The 17,581-nt window shown below is 42.1% G+C and overlaps 1 protein-coding gene across 1 annotated transcript in view; it reads right to left on the reverse strand.

The window, feature by feature from the left end:
* LOC138854206 (programmed cell death protein 4-like) overlaps window positions 1–17,581 on the reverse strand; it is a 127,760-nt gene that overhangs the window by 14,631 nt on the left and 95,548 nt on the right. Inside the window, exon 2 of the mRNA XM_070096012.1 lies at window positions 7,203–7,372. Within this exon, the coding sequence (XP_069952113.1) occupies window positions 7,203–7,372 (170 nt within the window). The remainder of the gene's footprint in view (window positions 1–7,202; window positions 7,373–17,581) is intronic.

Consider the following 17,581-nt stretch of genomic DNA (forward strand, 5'->3'; position numbering starts at 1 on the left):
TATTAACAAGGGATTCATTGTTTGCCATAACTAAGTCAAGCAGGTTATTTCCCCTTGTAGGTTCTGTCACAAACTGCTTCAAAAAACAATCCTGAACTACTTCTAAGAAGTCGTATGATTCTAAATTCCCAGTCAAGAAATTCCAATCAATATGACTAAAGTTAAAGTCTCCTAGAATTACTACATTATCGTGCCTTGTGGCCTTAACAATTTCCTCCCACAGTAGTCTCCCTTGGTCCCTATCTAAGTTTGGGGGACGGTATATCACTCCTAAAATCAGTTTTTCATGCCCCTCTGAAAATTCTATCCAAACAGACTCTGTATGTGTTACTTCAGACTTAATACCCGTTTTTATGCAACAGTTCAAGCGATCTCGGACATACAATGCCACCCCACCCCCCTTCCCGATACTTCTATCTACTTGGAACAATTTAAAACCCTGAATATGACATTCCGCAGGCATGTCCCGACTTTTTGAATTAAACCACGTCTCAGTTAAGGCAAATACATCAATGTTACCTGCACTAGCAACTAATCTCAACTCGTCCATCTTATTCCTAGCACTACGGCAATTAGCATAATAAACATTGAAAGACTCTCCTTTCTCTTTACCCTTCCTGCTCATTTCTGTTTTTCTACTAAACCTATTACTGTCCTTGTCACCCAAAGTCCCTGGCTTTTCAATATCTACCTCGTTCTGCTTATTACTAGTTCCCCTAGAACTCGTAATATTACTACACTGGGACTTCACTGTTTTCCTGCCAAAACCCATACCACTAACTATTCCTAGTTTAAAGTCCTAACTGCTCCCTCCACTGCAGTTGCCAGTGCTACCACAGAGGTCCACTGCTTAGAAATTACTGTAATGCCCTTTGCTGGTGCTATAGCCTTTATAGACTCCTTCTGCTTTAGTATTGTACATATAGTAGAGGTGCTACGCTTGTACTCAACTCGCAAAGATCTCAACCCTCGTACCTAGTCTGTGTTTATTAATCATTTCTTGCTTTAATTCCAAGCAAATCATCCTCTTTTTCTTCTCAGCACTGTCCATTGCACTTGCTTTCTTGGAACCCATGGTCAGAAGAAAGAAATCTGGCGAATTAACTGCAAAAAACGTAAGGAAATCACGAGAATTCCTTGCACCGCGAGGGTAACTCTGTAAGCACATGTGTACTGGTGACCATTGTTCTGATTGACAATGCTGTCTGGTGGTGGTGTTGTCAAACTAAATTATACGCAGTACGTACGTACATGTACTATTATTATTATATTAATTATTATTGTACTACTACGTATTATTATATTATATATTATATTATTATACTTTATTATTATACTATACTATTATTATTATATTATACATAATTATTATTAAGTATTATTATTATTAGTAGTACGTAAATATTATAATAATAATAATAATAATAATAATTATTATTATTATTATTATTATTATTTTTAATTTAGGGACCTGGAGCACAGATCAGATTCCCTAGATCAAGAGCCCCTCACCACATACGTACGTACGTACTACTACTACTACTAGTACTACTAGTACTACTACTACTACTACTATTACAGTGGACCCCCAGTATACGATGGCATCGGTATAAGTTAAATCCGGTCGATACATTTTAACGCAAAAATTTTGCCTCGCCACTCGTTAAAAAACCCGCCACACGCGATTCATCTGGGACGCGTCCACATGTGACCTGAAGTGCCCCGTGTATGCCAGTGTTTACAAGCGAGCCAGTGTGCTCGCTGGCTGGCTTGTGGGCCTACCAGCTTTCTCCTGGTTGATTTGAAGCCGCTAGAATTTATGAGTATATATACGTCAAACACGGTGGCTCGCGAGACGTATATTTCTTTCTTTCAACACACCGGCCGTATCCCACCAAGGCGGGGTGGCCCAAAAGGAAAAACGAAAGCTTCTCCTTTTACAGTTAGTAATATATACAGGAGAAGGGGTTACTAGCCCCTTGCTCCCGGCATTTTAGTCGCCTCTTACAACACACATGGCTTACGGAGGAAGAATTCTGTTCCACCTCCCCATGGAGATAAGAGGAAATAAACAAGAACAAGAACTAGTAAGAAAATAGAAGAAAATGCAGAGGGGTGTGTGTATATATATATATATGCTTGTACATGTGTAGTGTGACCTAAGTGTAAGAAGAAGTAGCAAGACGTACCTGAAATCTTGCATGTTTACGAGACAGAAAAATGGACACCAGCAATCCTACCATCATGTAAAACAACTACAGGCTTTAATTTTACATTCACTTGGCAGGACGGTAGTACCTCCCTGGGCGGCTGCTGTCTACCAACCTACTACCTAGATAGGTAGTAGTAAGATGTATATATACAACTGAAACAGTCAAAGGGTTAATAATTATTATTACTATTCTTATCACCATCGACATACCTTGTTCACTGAGTTGACTCATTTCTTAATTAAGCTGCCACAAGAAACACAGAATGTAAACACACAGACGAACACACCAGCTAATTCCTTTACTGTGAACTTTTTGTACTTCTTCCATTTTCCTCTTGTTTTTTTTTTCCTCTTCCAAGTGCTGCTGCACTCATAACTCTATCTTGTACTATGGGGTGCACAATAGATGTGCAGAAGCACTTGGAAGAGGAAAACCAAGAGGAAAATGGAAGAAGTACAAAAGAAGTACACAGTAACAGAATTAGCTGGTGTGTTCTTCTGTGTGTTGACATTTTCTGTCTCTCTCATGGCAGCTTAAGAAATTATTAAACTCAGTGAACAAGGTATGTTGATGGCAATAATAATAATAATAATAATAATGATAATAATAATAATAATAATAATAATAATAAATAATAATAATAATCACTCTGGGGCACTTTAAATGCAATAAGTATTTTGTATAGGTTTGGTAGCTGATATTTAAAGCACTCCACAGTGATTATTATTATTTTTACGTATTATTATTACATTATTATTATTACATTCTCTGTGTCTCGTGGCAGCTTAATAAATTATTAAACTCAGTGAACAAGGTGTATGTGGATGGTAATAATACTATTACGTAACAATAATAATAATAATAATAATAACGAACAACTGCTCTGGAGTGGTTTAACCCTCTGACTGTTTATGTTGTACATGTATATATACGTCTTACGCACCACTGTTTCTGACGTATTTAAACGCATAAAGTCTAGCGGCTTCAAATCAAGCAGGAGAAAGCTGGTAGGCCCACATGTGAGAGAATGGGTCTGTGTGGTCAGTGTGCACCACTTAAAAAAATCCTGCAGCATGCAGTGCATGAGAAAAAAATCTGACCATTTTTTTGGATTAAAACGCTGAATTGGAGGTGTATTTTTGTATAGTATTTATCGTTGTATTCTCGTTTTCATGGTCTCAGGTGATAAAATGGAAAACATATTACAGAAATAGAGATGATTTTCATTACTTTCACGATGAAAACGACCTTGAAATTGAGCTCAAAGTAGCAAAAATGTTCAATTTTTACCAATGTTCAGGAGTAAGCAAATTACACCACACGTCCAATACACATCAACTGGGGAGTCTAATATTCTTTCACTAATGCACTGATGTTATTTATACCATTTTTACAATAATGCAGTAGTCTGCATAACGATAAATCTTCTATTTTTTGTGTGAATAAAAAATCAAAATAGAAAGCAAGAGTAATATTAGAGGGGCCTAGAGATGTGACTAATGAACAGAGGATATGTTATTTTAGTGCCAAGACTGTCTGCATTGTTGATTCTGGACCTTATATTGAAATTGACATCTTTTTTAATTTGTGCGAAATTGGCCAAACTGCCAATTTCTGACCACTTTATTGGGTAGCTGAAATCGGTAAATGGGCAGTCTCTTGTACTCAACTGATAGAAAAAATGGAGTTCTAAAGAAATAGCTATGAGTTTGGCCGACTGGAACAATGGAATTGGCCGAAAATAGGGCTCAAAGTCAGTAAAATTGCTGATGCGTATATATCGCCGAGATTGTTAACTTCGTGGGAGCATAATTCCATAAGTTTTCGATCAAATTTTGAACTTTTGGTGTCATTACCATTGGGAAAAGATTCTCTATTGTTTCATAAGAAAAAATTATTTCTTTTTTTCCAAAAAAATTTCGACACCAGGAGACACGTCAGAATTTGGGGTTGCGACAGTTAAAGGGTTAAAAAAAACAAAGGAGGGAAGTAACTCAGGATAAGGACTTGATACCTGAAGTCTTTATGGAGTGGGATTCCCCTTCCAAACAATTGTAAACTCCTCCATCCTCTCCCCTCCTCCCGTCTTCCATACATCTCCATGTCTTCAATAAAGGTAAGTGTGATGTTATTATTGTTTTATTCTTCATTTATCATTGTTTTCTGTGTAGGGAAATATATATTTCATGTAAAAAAAAATATTTTGTTTAACCCTTAAATGGTCCAAACGTATATATATGTTTTTTCAACATCTGAAAGTAGGTAAAAAAATGTAGATCTTCTGTTTTGTTTTACATTTGAAAACGTGTAAAAAAAAACTTTTATCTACATTTTTCTTTTGTTATATTTGAAAAGCATGGGTGACGAATGTCGCAGCGAGGAGAAGCCTGGAGGCAGTGGAGATGTCATGTCTGAGGGCAATGTGTGGTGTGAATATAATGCAGAGAATTCGTAGTTTGGAAGTTAGGAGGAGGTGCGGGATTACCAAAACTGTTGTCCAGAGGGCTGAGGAAGGGTTGTTGAGGTGGTTCGGACATGTAGAGAGAATGGAGCGAAACAGAATGACTTCAAGAGTGTATCAGTCTGTAGTGGAAGGAAGGCGGGGTAGGGGTCGGCCTAGGAAGGGTTGGAGGGAGGGGGTAAAGGAGGTTTTGTGTGCGAGGGGCTTGGACTTCCAGCAGGCATTCGTGAGCGTGTTTGATAGGAGTGAATGGAGACAAATGGTTTTTAATACTTGACGTGCTGTTGGAGTGTGAGCAAAGTAACATTTATGAAGGGATTCAGGGAAACCGGCAGGCCGGACTTGAGTCCTGGAGATGGGAAGTACAGTGCCTGCACTCTGAAGGAGGGGTGTTAATGTTGCAGTTTAAAAACTGTAGTGTAAAGCACCCTTCTGGCAAGACAGTGATGGAGTGAATGATGGTGAAAGTTTTTCTTTTTCGGGCCACCCTGCCTTGGTGGGAATCAGCCAGTGTGTTAATAAATTAATAAATAATGTAAAAAAAAAGTAGATCTACTTTTGTAGCACTATGAATTTGAACGTCGATCTGTTTGGACCATTTAAGGGTTAATACTTTTGGATGTATGAAATGGATTAATTGGATTTCCATTATTTCTTATGGGGAAAATTAATTCAGATAATAATAAAATCGGTTAAGGAAAATCTCTCTGGAAATGATTAATATCGTTAACTGATGGTCCACTGGAAGCCGTAGTGTTGATATTATCGTAACAATATAGTATATTCCCCTGCATCACAAAACTGAGCTCATGGCAACCAATAGTGGCTTCAAAGCCACCTAATCTTTTATGGACATTGTACTGTACTGTGTATGTGCTTTACACAACAAGAAGCATTTCGTTTATTCGTTGGAACCATGGTTAACGCTAAAAGTAAGCAGGTTATAACAGTAAATGAAGAAAAAGAAATTGGAATGACTTATGCAGCAATTAGAGCCACAAAACAGTACCAGCAGGTTGGTGTGGTGACCCTGGAAATTTGAAATTATGCTAGCCAAAAGTAGTGCCAAATAACTGATGGAACCGGATGTCTGATTGCCAGATTTGTGATGGCAGACCTGTATCAGTGTTTTGGAGTGGCCAGGCAATTCCCCTGACCTAAATCCTATCGAGAATGCCTGGCATGTGATGAAAACTGAGATTGCAAAAGCTTGGCCCACCAACATCATAGACCTGAAGGAGCACTGAAGAAGCTTTGGATCAACATGGACGCCACCCTCTTCTCCACCCTCTCCACTTTGAATCCCAGGCAACTTCAGATGGTGATAAAGAACATTGGTAGCATGACTAAGTACTAGTTGGATGCTAAAAAGTGAAAATAAAATACATGTGCATACATTAAGTTGCATTTTCTAGTTTTACTGTCCAAAAATTGTTAATGTATAGATTTTTTTTGTGGCCACTGTACTATATAGAAACCCAGGTACCCATTTTACTGATGGGTGAACATAGACAACCAGAGTAAGGAAACACGCCTAATGTTTCTACCCTCACTGGGAATCGAACCCAAACCCTCACCGTATGAAGCGAGAGCTTTAGCCACCAGGCCAATGGGCATTGGTGGCTACAAACAACCCTAATCAGAATAAAAAAATACTGTACTAAAATATCTGAAAAATTCTGAGAATGCAGAAATGCATGAAGGACAATATATCAAATAATAGATGCTACCACTGAAGAACAGGTTGTGGTAGAGAGATATTTCGTAATCGAAGGTTATATAAGGTGTATTTAAAAAAAATTAATGAAGATGGCATTACAAGTTTGAGGAGCCAAGTGAAATAACAATAGAACAAAGAGGAAATGGCAGCTGAATTGGAATGGAATACAGCATACATCTGGCTATGTGGAAAGGTGGCTGAGAGTAGGAGTGAAAAAACTACAAAGGACTAAATTAAACCTCTCAACATTTCAACAATGAGGGTAATGACACTGTGTTAAACTAGACAAAATTACTCACAAATTAACTAAACACCAGGAATTATGTATAAAAAACAGGTACCAAAATTTTTCCTAAGAAACTGTCAGCTTTTTTATTCCAATTTATTTGGGACTGATAAGTCAGCTTTATTTTTAATGTACTGCCTATGGTCATATTAAACAGTTTGATTACAGCACTGCATGGCAGAAAAGTATAAGTCCCATCACAACCAAAACCTGTGTTAGTGATCACACTGATTCCTTAATGTTCCGTCTGTTTACGGAAATGTGTAGATATTGTCTACTGCATCTGTAAGTTAGGCTATGAGACCCCATAACAATGAGTGATAATTTTGAGCTTCATAGCTCCAGTCTCCCCCTTGCCTGCATTTTTTCTCCAATGTTGGAATTTGGGGCTAATTCTTTTCTGCAGTGCAATGCATCATTTACTAAATAAAGACGTACCATTTAATGATGAATTTATAAAAGATGGTCACCAAGTTAAAAAAAATAAAATGAAAAAGTTAACCTTTATATGTAAATACATACCTGAAGTTCTTCATCTGATCTGTCCAGATCAATCACTTTCAGTTTGAAGTCCTTGTGCTCAGGATTAGACTCATCATAGTTAGGGTCATTGGAATCAATGGCCCCATCTAATTCCTCCTCCGCTAACTCGGAGCCCAGTGCTCCCCATGTTCCCTTGCCACCTGCACCACCTGTGGAAGAAATAAAAGGTAATTACATATACCAAAGCTTTTCTTATTTTATGCACTGCACCTGTTACTTTTGTCAAATGCATCTTAAGATGAGATCAATACAGCAATTATAATATGTACTTATACAGTAATAATGGCACTACTATAATTCACCACAAACCCACACTTAGGAGAATAACCCTATGACGACATTCAGTCCACCCTGGACTACTGCTTATTCAATAACTTAAAATTTACAACACAAAATTTCTTTTTCTTAAGCAGACACCAAAGAAAATATCAATACAATACTGGTGCAGCATACCATACCAACAAGTAGATGAATAAGACAAGTGTGAAACACTAAGGCATTTATTGCTGAAATGTTTTGCCTGCGCATCAGATTTCTAAAGTCAAATACAGAGGTGACTAATGCTGTATACAGAAGAACAGAACTTAAGATGTTTAGTCTTCAAAGTGATCACTCTTCAAAGTGATTATGACTATGAAATGAACAACTCTCAAGGTTGAGGAACCAAACACCTCAAATTCTTTACTTTTTCATAGGCTCTAGTTATTAGGCTCTAGTTATTAGTCACAAAAAACAAATGAAATGTATCGTATGAACCTGTGGGGTGATGGTCACTTGCGCACAAATCATGCTACACTGACTCTCTGAATGTTGTGTGGAGCCTTTGTGTACGCCCGGCCGCTCCCAGCTGCACAGACACGTCCCACAAGACGGACAAATCACGAGGCAAATCACGAACCACGAGGCTTTATTTTGACAAAAAAAGTTGCCGAAAGTCAAAATTCACGAAGCGCAAGGCTCACGAAACTCGGGGGTCCACTGTAATATCTTTATTTACTACAAGTACATGTACAAGGTATACAGGCCTAGCTGACATCAATGACATACTACTACTATATAGAAAGCTGCTCGTTATGCAGACCATTTCGGGCAAATTAGGTCGGAAGTTAGGAGGAGGTGCGGGATTACCAAAACTGTTGTCCAGAAGGCTGAGGAAGGGTTGTTGAGGTGGTTTGGACATGTAGAGAGAATGGAGCGAAACAGAGTGACTTCAAGAGTGTATCAGTCTGTAGTGGAAGGAAGGCGGGGTAGGGGTCGGCCTAGGAAAGGTTGGAGGGAGGGGGTAAAGGAGGTTTTGTGTGCGAGGGGCTTGGACTTCCAGCAGGCATGCGTGAGCGTTTTTGATAGGAGTGAATGGAGACAAATGGTTTTTAATACTTGACGTGCTGTTGGAGTGTGAGCAAAGTAACATTTATGAAGGGATTCAGGGAAACCGGCAAGCCGGACTTGAGTCCTGGAGATGGGAAGTACAGTGCCTGCACTCTGAAGGAAGGGTGTTAATGTTGCAGTTTAAAAACTGTAGTGTAAAGCACCCTTCTGGCAAGACAGTGATGGAGTGAATGATGGTGAAAGTTTTTCTTTTTTGGGCCACCCTGCCTTGGTGGGAATCGGCCAGTGTGATAATAATAATAAAAAAATTGTCCCAGAATGCAACTCACCAGTCGGCTAACACCCAGGTACCCATTTTACTGATGGGTGAAGACAGACAACTAGAGTAAGGAAACTCATCTGATGTTTCCACCCCTTCGCCAGAAATCATACCTAGACCCTCACCATGTGAAGTGAGAGCTTTTGTCACCAGGCCATCAATAAATTGTAGAATGTAAATATCGCTGGTGCAATTACAGTACTGTTGCCAAAAAGTTATCATTTTCACCAACTTCAACACACCATAAAATTGTACACAGGAACTTTTATCTGTGTATTCAACAGTTTAGGGGTTAAAGTATAATAATATACAGCAATATGTTCAAGGTATATATCATTATATTAATAAGACCAGGGTGAATATCATTATTTTGATGACTTATATATTGATGCAGTTATGGTATATAAATATTATACAATACACGTACCTCTCATGAGTTTTTCTACTCTGCAGCCTGGTCCTGGACTAGGCTTGTCTGGTGCTTGCCTGGTCAATGAGGCTGTTGCTGCTGATGGCCCCCAGCAGTTTTTTTCATATACAGTACTACATATTCTGTTAAGTTGTTAAAAAGTACGATACAATGTTTTCTTAATGTACCTATGTTGCCTTACTTTTCAGCAAGATAAAAGTGCACAGGGATTCAAGGGTGCAAAGCATCACTTCAGTTTCCCACCAAATACATCTTTAACACAACTACTGGATCATGGAATTATTAAGACATTCAAGTATAACTACACACAAAATGCAATCTAGAAACTTGCTGCAGCAATGGACACTGACTCAGACCTTATGTACCAGACTTCTGGCATAAATTTAGCATTGCAGATGTTATCAGCTAGGTCAAAAGTGCATGGAGCACAGTGCCTCAATAAACATTAAATGCAGACTAGGGAAAGCTATGGTCTAGTGTGGTGAATACTTTCCCAGATTTCCCCTAGGTTGAGAACCAGGACCAGGATATTGTTCAGTAGGCAAGAAGATTGCCAGGTGAGGGCTTTGAGGATATACGTACAGGAAGATGAAGTAGAAAGAAGTGCAGAGGAAATGTTAGCAGAGCTCAATGTCCATATACAAGGAAGGTATTTAACAGATGAAGATGAAGAACCTGAAGAAAAATAGTTAATGCAACTGTTGTGAGCAGTTCCATACTACTGGTAAAGTTGTCGTGTCAGCGCCTCAGTTGCCGTGACAGTTGTCATGTCAGCGCCTCGGTTGCTATGACAGTTGTCATGTTAGCGCCTCGGTTGCTGTGACACAGTCGTGCTGTCAGTGCCTCGGTTGCTGTGACACAGTTGTGCTGTCAGCGCCTCGGTTGCTGTGACACAGTTGTGCTGTCAGCGCCTCGGTTGCTGTGACACAGTCGTGCTGTCAGCGCCTCGGTTGCTGTGACACAGTCGTGCTGTCAGCGCCTCGGTTGCTGTGACACAGTTGTGCTGTCAGCGCCTCGGTTGCTGTGACACAGTTGTGCTGTCAGCACCTCAGTTGCTGTGACACATTTGTGCTGTCAGCACTTAAGTTGCTGCAACAGTTGTCATGTCAGCATCTCAACTACAGCACCAGTCATGTCAGCATCTCGAACTGCAGAGCTATTTCAGCACGTTACCACGTCAGTACTTCAGAGAGTGTACTCGCCTATTTATGGTTGAAGGGGTAAATTCATAGTTCCTGGCCCTGCCTGTTCGCTGATCAGTACTAGGTCCACTCTCTCCCTGCTCCATGAGCTTTATCGTACCTCCCCCTCAAGGAAGGTTCCTTGATGTTGGTGAGGGGCTCTTGATTTAGGGAATTGGATCTGTGCTCCAGTTCCCCGAATTAAGCCTGAATGCCTTCCACATCCCCCCCCCCCCCAGGCGCTGTATAATCCTCCAGGTTTAGCGCTTCCCCCTTGATTATAATAATAATAATTTATCGTACCTCTTCTTAAAGTTATGTATGGATCCTGCCTCCATTACATCACTGTCCAGACTGTTTCACTTCCTAACATCTCTATGACTAAAGAAGAACTTCCTAACATCCTTATGACTCATCTGAGTTTTTAATTTCCAGCTATGACCCCTTGTTGCTGTATCCCATCTATGAAACACTGTCCCTATCCATCTTGTCAATTTCTCTCAGTATTTTATAAATCATTATCTCGTCTTCCCTACCCCTCCTGTCCTCCAGTGTTGCCAGGTTGAGTTCCATTAACCTCTCTTCGTAGGCCATACCCCTCAGCTCCGAAGATAGTGTTATTGCAATTATTATTATTATCGAAAGGAAGCGCTAAACCTACCAGGCTCATACTGCAGTCTTATTGCAAACCTTTGCATTTTCTCTAATCTCTTAAGTGTTTAACCAAACGTGGGTTCCATACTGGTGCTGCATACTCCAATATGGGCCTGATGTATACCGTGTACAGTGTCGTGAATGACTCCTAAGATGTCGAAACGCTGTTCTCGGGTTTACCAGGCGCCCATATACTGCAGCAGTTATTTGGCTGATGTGCTCCTTAGGAGATGTGCTCCATATGATGCCCACCCCAAGAACCTTTTCCTTGAATTTTGCTGCCTTTGACCTCTTAGTCTGTATTCCGTCTGTGGTCTTCCTTGTCCTTCCCCGAACTTAACGACTTGGCACTTGCTGGGTTAAACTCCAGAAGCAATTTGTCGGACCAGACCTGCAGTCTGTCCATATCTCCTTGTCAGCTTACCTGATCCTCGTCCACTTGTATTCTAATTAGCTTCATATCGTCTGCGAACAGGGACACCTCTGAAGCTATCCTGTCATGTCATTCACATATACGTACTAGAAACAGCACTGTGTGTGTGTGTGTACTCACCTAATTATGGTTGCAATGGTCGAGACTCAGCTCCTGGCCCTGCCTCTTCACTGAACTCTACTAGGTCCCTCCCTTCCCCTGCTCCCTACCTCACTTGCTAAACTATTCCACTTCCTGACTACTCTATGACTGAAAAAATACAGTGGACCCCCGCCTTATGATCAGCTCCCAACTCGAACAATTATGTAAGTGTATTTTTGAAAGTGCTTTTGTACATGTATTTTTGGGGGTCTGAAACGGACTAATCTAATTTACAATATTCCTTATGGGAACAAATTCGTTCGGTAACGGCACCCGAACAGACTTCTGGAATGAATTAATATCGTAAGTCGTGGTCCACTGTACTTCCTAACATCCCTTTAACTCATCTGAGTCTTCATCTTCCAAGTGTGGCTCATTGTTTCTGTGTCCCCTCTTTGGAGCATCCTGTCTGTCCACCTTGTCAATTTCACGCAGTATTTTGTATGTCGTTATCATGTCTCCCCTGACACTCCTGTCCTCCAGTGTCGTCAGGCCTATTTCCCTTAACCTTTCTCTGTAGAACATTCACTTAAGCTCTGGAACTAACCTTGTTGCAAACCTTTGCACTTTCACTAATTTCTTGACGTGCTTGATCGAGTGTGGGTTCCAAACTGGTGCTGCATACTCCAGTATAAGCCTGACGTACACGGGGTACAGTGTCTTGAACGATTCCTAACTAAGGTATCAGAATGCTGTTCTCAGGTTTGCCACAAGCCCATATGCTGCACCAGTTATCTGGTTGATGTGTGCTTCCGGAGACGTGCTCGGTGTTATACTCACCCCAAGATCTTTCTCCTTGAGCGAGGTTTGCAGTCTTTGGTCATCTAGCCTATACTCCGTCTGCGGTCTTTTCTGCCCTTCCCCGATCTTCATGACTTTGCATTTGGTGGGGTTAAATTCGAGAAGCCAGTTGCTGGACCAGGTGTCCAGCCTGTCAAGGTCTCTTTGAAGTCCTGCCTGACCCTCATCATTTAAATCTCCTCATTAACTTCACATCATCTGCAAACAGGGACACTTCTTAGTCTAGCCCTTCCATCATGTCATTCACATATACCAAAAATAGCACTGGTCCTAGGACCGACCCCTGTGGGACCCTGCTCATCACAGGTGCCCACTGTGATACCTCATCACGTACCATGACTCATTGTTGCCTCCCTGTCAGGTATTCTCTGATTCATTGCAATGCCCTTCCTGTTATACGTGCCTGATCCTCTAGCTTCTGCACTAAACTCTTGTGAGGAAATGTGTCGAAGGCCTTCTTGTAGCCCAAGAAGATGCAATCAACCCACCCCCCTCTCTCGTGTCTTACTTCTGTTACTTTATCATAAACTTCCAGAAGGTTTGTGACACAGGATTTGCCTTCCATAAATCTGTGCTGGCTGGCGTTTATACCCTTGTTCCGTTCCAGGTGCTCCACCACTAGTTGTGGTTGCAGGGGTCGAGTCACAGCTCCTGGCCCTGCCTCTTTACTGGCCGCTACTAGGTCACTCTTCCTGCTCCATGAGCTTTATCATACCTCTTATTAAAGCTATGTATGGATCCTGCCTCCACTACATCACTTCCCAAACTATTCCACTTCCTGACAACTCTGTGAATGAAGAAATACTTCTTAACATCCCTGTGATTCATCCGAGTCTTCAACTTCCAACTGTGATCCCTTGTTGCTGTATCCCATCTCTGGAACATCCTGTCTCTGTCTACCTTGTCGATTCCCCTCAGTATTTTATATGTCGTTATCATATCCCTCTAACTCTCCCGTCTTCCAGTGTCGTCAAGTCGATCTCCCTTAACCTCTCCTCGTAGGACATAACCCTTAGCTCCGTGACTAGTCTTGTTGCAAACCTTTGCACTTTCTCTAGTTTCCACACATGCTTAGCAAGGTGAGGATTCCAAACTGGCACCGCATACTCCAATATGGGCCTAACGTACACAGTGTACAGGGTCCTGAATAACTCCTTATTTAGATGTCGAAATGCTGTTTTTAGGTTTGCCAGGCGCCCGTATGCTGCAGCAGTTATTTGGTTGATGTGTGCCTCAGGAGATGTGCCCGGTGTTATTCTCACCCCAAGATCCTTTTCCTTGAGTGAGGTTTGTAGGCTCTGACCCCCTAGATTGTACTCCGTCTGTGGTCTTCTTTGCCCTTCCACAATCTTCATGGCTTTGCACTTGGTGGGATTGAACTCCAGGGGCCAGTTGCTGGACCAGGCCTGCAGCCTGTCTAAATCCCTCTGTAGTTCTGACTGGTCCGTATCCGATTGTGTGTGTGTGTGTGTGTGTGTGTGTGTGTGTGTGTGTGTGTGTGTGTGTGTGTGTGTGTGTGTGTGTGTGTGTGTGTGTGTGTGTGTACTCGCCTAGTTGTGGTTGCAGGGGTCGATTCACAGCTCCTGGCCCTGCCTCTTTACTGGCCGCTACTAGGTCACTCTTCCTGCTTCATGAGCTTTATCATACCTCTTATTAAAGCTATGTATGGATCCTGCCTCCACTACATCACTTCCCAAACTATTCCACTTCCTGACAACTCCGTGACTGAAGAAATACTTCTTAACATCCCTGTGATTCATCAGAGTCTTCAACTTCCAACTGTGACCCCTTGTTGCTGTGTCCCATCTCTGGAACATCCTGTCTCTGTCCACCTTGTCGATTCCTCTCAGTATTCTGTATGTTATCATATGCCCCCTAGCTCTCCTGTCCTCCAGTGTTGCCATGTCGATTTCCTTTAACCTCTCCTCATAGAACATGCCCCTTAGCTCCGGGACTAATCTAGTTGTAAACCTTTGCACTTTCTCTAGTTTCCTTACGTGCTTGGCTAGGTGCGGATTCCAAACTGGTGCTGCATACTCCAATATAGGCCTTATGGGGAATTTTACCAGCCAAGTCTACTTTTCGACAAAATGAAATATACTTAGCTTCAACGGTGATTCAGACTTCTTGCAGTAGCATTCAAGAAGTCTCCTTCCCGTGAATCGTGGTAGCCCCACACCTGAGCTGTAGGATAACGATTATTAATTGGCGGGCTTAAAAGTCCGCCAATCACGAGGTCTATTGGTAAATCCAGTCAAAGCTCACCCCTATCAGCTGCAGCTAGCATAACTAGGAGTGGGTATGGATAGACTTACCTGGGTATTGTAACTGACCCAATTTTGCCTAGTTTGTGGTAGGGAAAGTAGGACCACGGTATCGGTGTCTTGATTGGACTGAAGGCATGAGTGACTCGTAGAATGTTGCACTAATGTTCACCACTACGTCGGGTATAACAAAAAAGGCACAATACCGTGACTGTGACTTTGTAAATAGTCCAAGTCGGACCAAAACGTCGTCGTAAGCTCCTCTCTTCTATGTGCAGGTTATTTGCATAGCGTCGGGAATGTTCTGCAATCACTCGCTACCGGTTACACTTCACTCTTCAGTTCCATCATTTGTTCATAGTTGCGTGATATTATCCACAACAGGAAGAACATGGATGCGCAATAATGTCGTGATTAGTTCTACCGCGAATTTCCTGGCTTATATAAAGGAACTAGTCTAGCTTTCCTAGTTTCCTGAGATTGTCAGAATGAACAAGAGTCAAGAACGCACTAGTTATTACTGTCCCTTTGTCTTTTGTTCGAGGAGGCAGCGCCTTCGTGACACGTTTCTCATTCGTTCCTTGAAGCAATATGACTCCGCCCGCTTCCCCACTAGGATATGCTGAACTTAGCGTGATTTCTCTCCTTGCTAAACATCTTCACAGTATTCAATACAAGATGGTACATTTCTTGTTATCTAGTTATAGACTATAGTTCATAATAGTCCCAAATTGTAGATAAAGTGGGCGCTAAGGGAAAAGAGTAATTACTCTCGCTTAATTGTCACTTGTAGTTGTAAGGAACCCTGATCTCTAGCAAGGAGAGTATGGCGTGACTTATGACGCTGGTACCAACACATGTTTTCAACTGTGCTTATGAGGAAGTAAGAGAACCCATTAGCCCCTTCCAGGGAGGACTAAGTCCCTCAGATGGATGAAGGGAGCTAAGTCCCTCAGCCACACAGTGACTTCATCAGTCCATAAGTGTCTCAATCTTCAACTTGTCTGTTTTTCAAACCATTCATCGGAGCTGAGAGGGCTGAGATATACCCCCTTTACTGGAGAATTTTCTCCACAGGCCTAACATACACGGTGTACAGGGTCCTGAACGATTCCTTCTTGAAATGTCAGAATGCTGTTCTTAGGTTTGCTAGGCACCCGTATGCTGCAGCAGTTATTTGGTTGATGTACTCCTCAGATGTGCCCGGTGTCTTACTCACCCAAAGATCCTTTTCCTTGAGTGAGGTTTGTAGTCTCTGGCCCCCTAGATTGTACTCCGTCTGCGGTCTTCTTTGCCCTTCCCTAATCTTCATGACTTTGCACTTGGTGGGGTTGAACTCCAGGAGCCAGGTGCTGGACCAGGCCTGCAGCCTGTCCACATCCCTTTGTAGTTCTGCCTGGTCTCTGTCAAATTGAATTCTTTTCTTTAACTTTACGTCATCTGCAAACAAGGACACTTCCTTCCGTCATGTTCACAAATACCAAAAACAACACCGGTCCTAGGCCTGACCTGTGTGTGTGTGTGTGTGTGTGTGTGTGTGTGTGTGTGTGTGTGTGTGTGTGTGTGTGTGTGTGTGTGTGTGTGTGTGTGTGTGTGTGTGTATGTGTGTATGTATGTGTGTATGTATGTGTGTGTGTGTGTGTATGTGTGTATGTATGTATGTGTGTATGTGTGTGTATGTGTGTGTATGTGTGTGTATGTGTGTGTACTCACCTAATTGTGGTTGCAGGGGTCGAGACTCAGCTCCTGGCCCCGCCTCTTCACTGATCGCTACTAGGTCCTCTCCCTCTCTGCTTCCTGAGCTTTGTCATACCTCTTCTTAAAACTAAGTATGGTTCCTGCCTCCACTACTTCACTTGCTAGGCTATTCCAATTCCTGACGACTCTATGACTGAAGAAATACTTCCTAACGTCCCTGTGACTCGTCTGAGTCTTCAGCTTCCAGTTGTGACCCCTTATTTCTATGTCCCCTCTCTGGAACATCCTATCTCTGTCCACCTTGTCTATTCCCCGCAGTATCTTGTATGTCGTTATCATGTCTCCCCTGACCCTTCTGTCCTCCAGTGTCGTTAGTCCGATTTCCCTCAACCTTTCCTCGTACGACATTCCCCTGAGCTCTGGGACTAGCCTTGTTGCAAACCTTTGTACTTTCTCTAACTTCTTGACGTGCTTGGCCAGGTGTGGGTTCCAGACTGGTACTGCATACTCCAGTATGGGCCTAACATACACAGTGTACAGTGTCTTGAACGATTCCTTATCAAGGTATCGGAATGCTATTCTCAGGTTTGCCAGGCGCCCGTATGCTGCAGCAGTTATTTGGTTGATGTGTGCCTCCGGTGACGTACTCGGTGTTACGGTCACCCCAAGGTCTTTCTCACTGAGTGAGGTCTGTAGTCTTTGTTCACCTAGCCTATACTCTGTCTGCGGTCTTCTTTGCCCCTCCCCAATCTTTATGATTTTGCATTTGGCAGGGTTGAATTCGAGAAGCCAGTTTCTGGACCATATGTCCAGCCTGTCCATGTCTCTTTGCAGTCCTGCGTGGGTGGTTGGGTGTGTGTGTGTGTGTGTGTGTGTGTGTGTGTGTGTGTGTGTGTGTGTGTGTGTATATGTGTGTGTGTGTATATGTGTGTGTGTGTATATGTGTGTGTATATGTGTGTATATGTGTGTGTATATATGTGTGTATGTGTGTATGTGTGTGTGTGTGTGTATGTGTGTATATGTGTATGTGTGTATGTGTGTGTGTGTGTGTGTGTGTGTGTGTGTGTGTGTGTGTGTGTGTGTGTGTGTGTGTGTGTGTGTGTGTGT

The sequence above is a fragment of the Cherax quadricarinatus genome, chromosome 52 (genome assembly GCF_038502225.1).
Source record: "Cherax quadricarinatus isolate ZL_2023a chromosome 52, ASM3850222v1, whole genome shotgun sequence".
NCBI lineage: Eukaryota > Metazoa > Arthropoda > Malacostraca > Decapoda > Parastacidae > Cherax > Cherax quadricarinatus.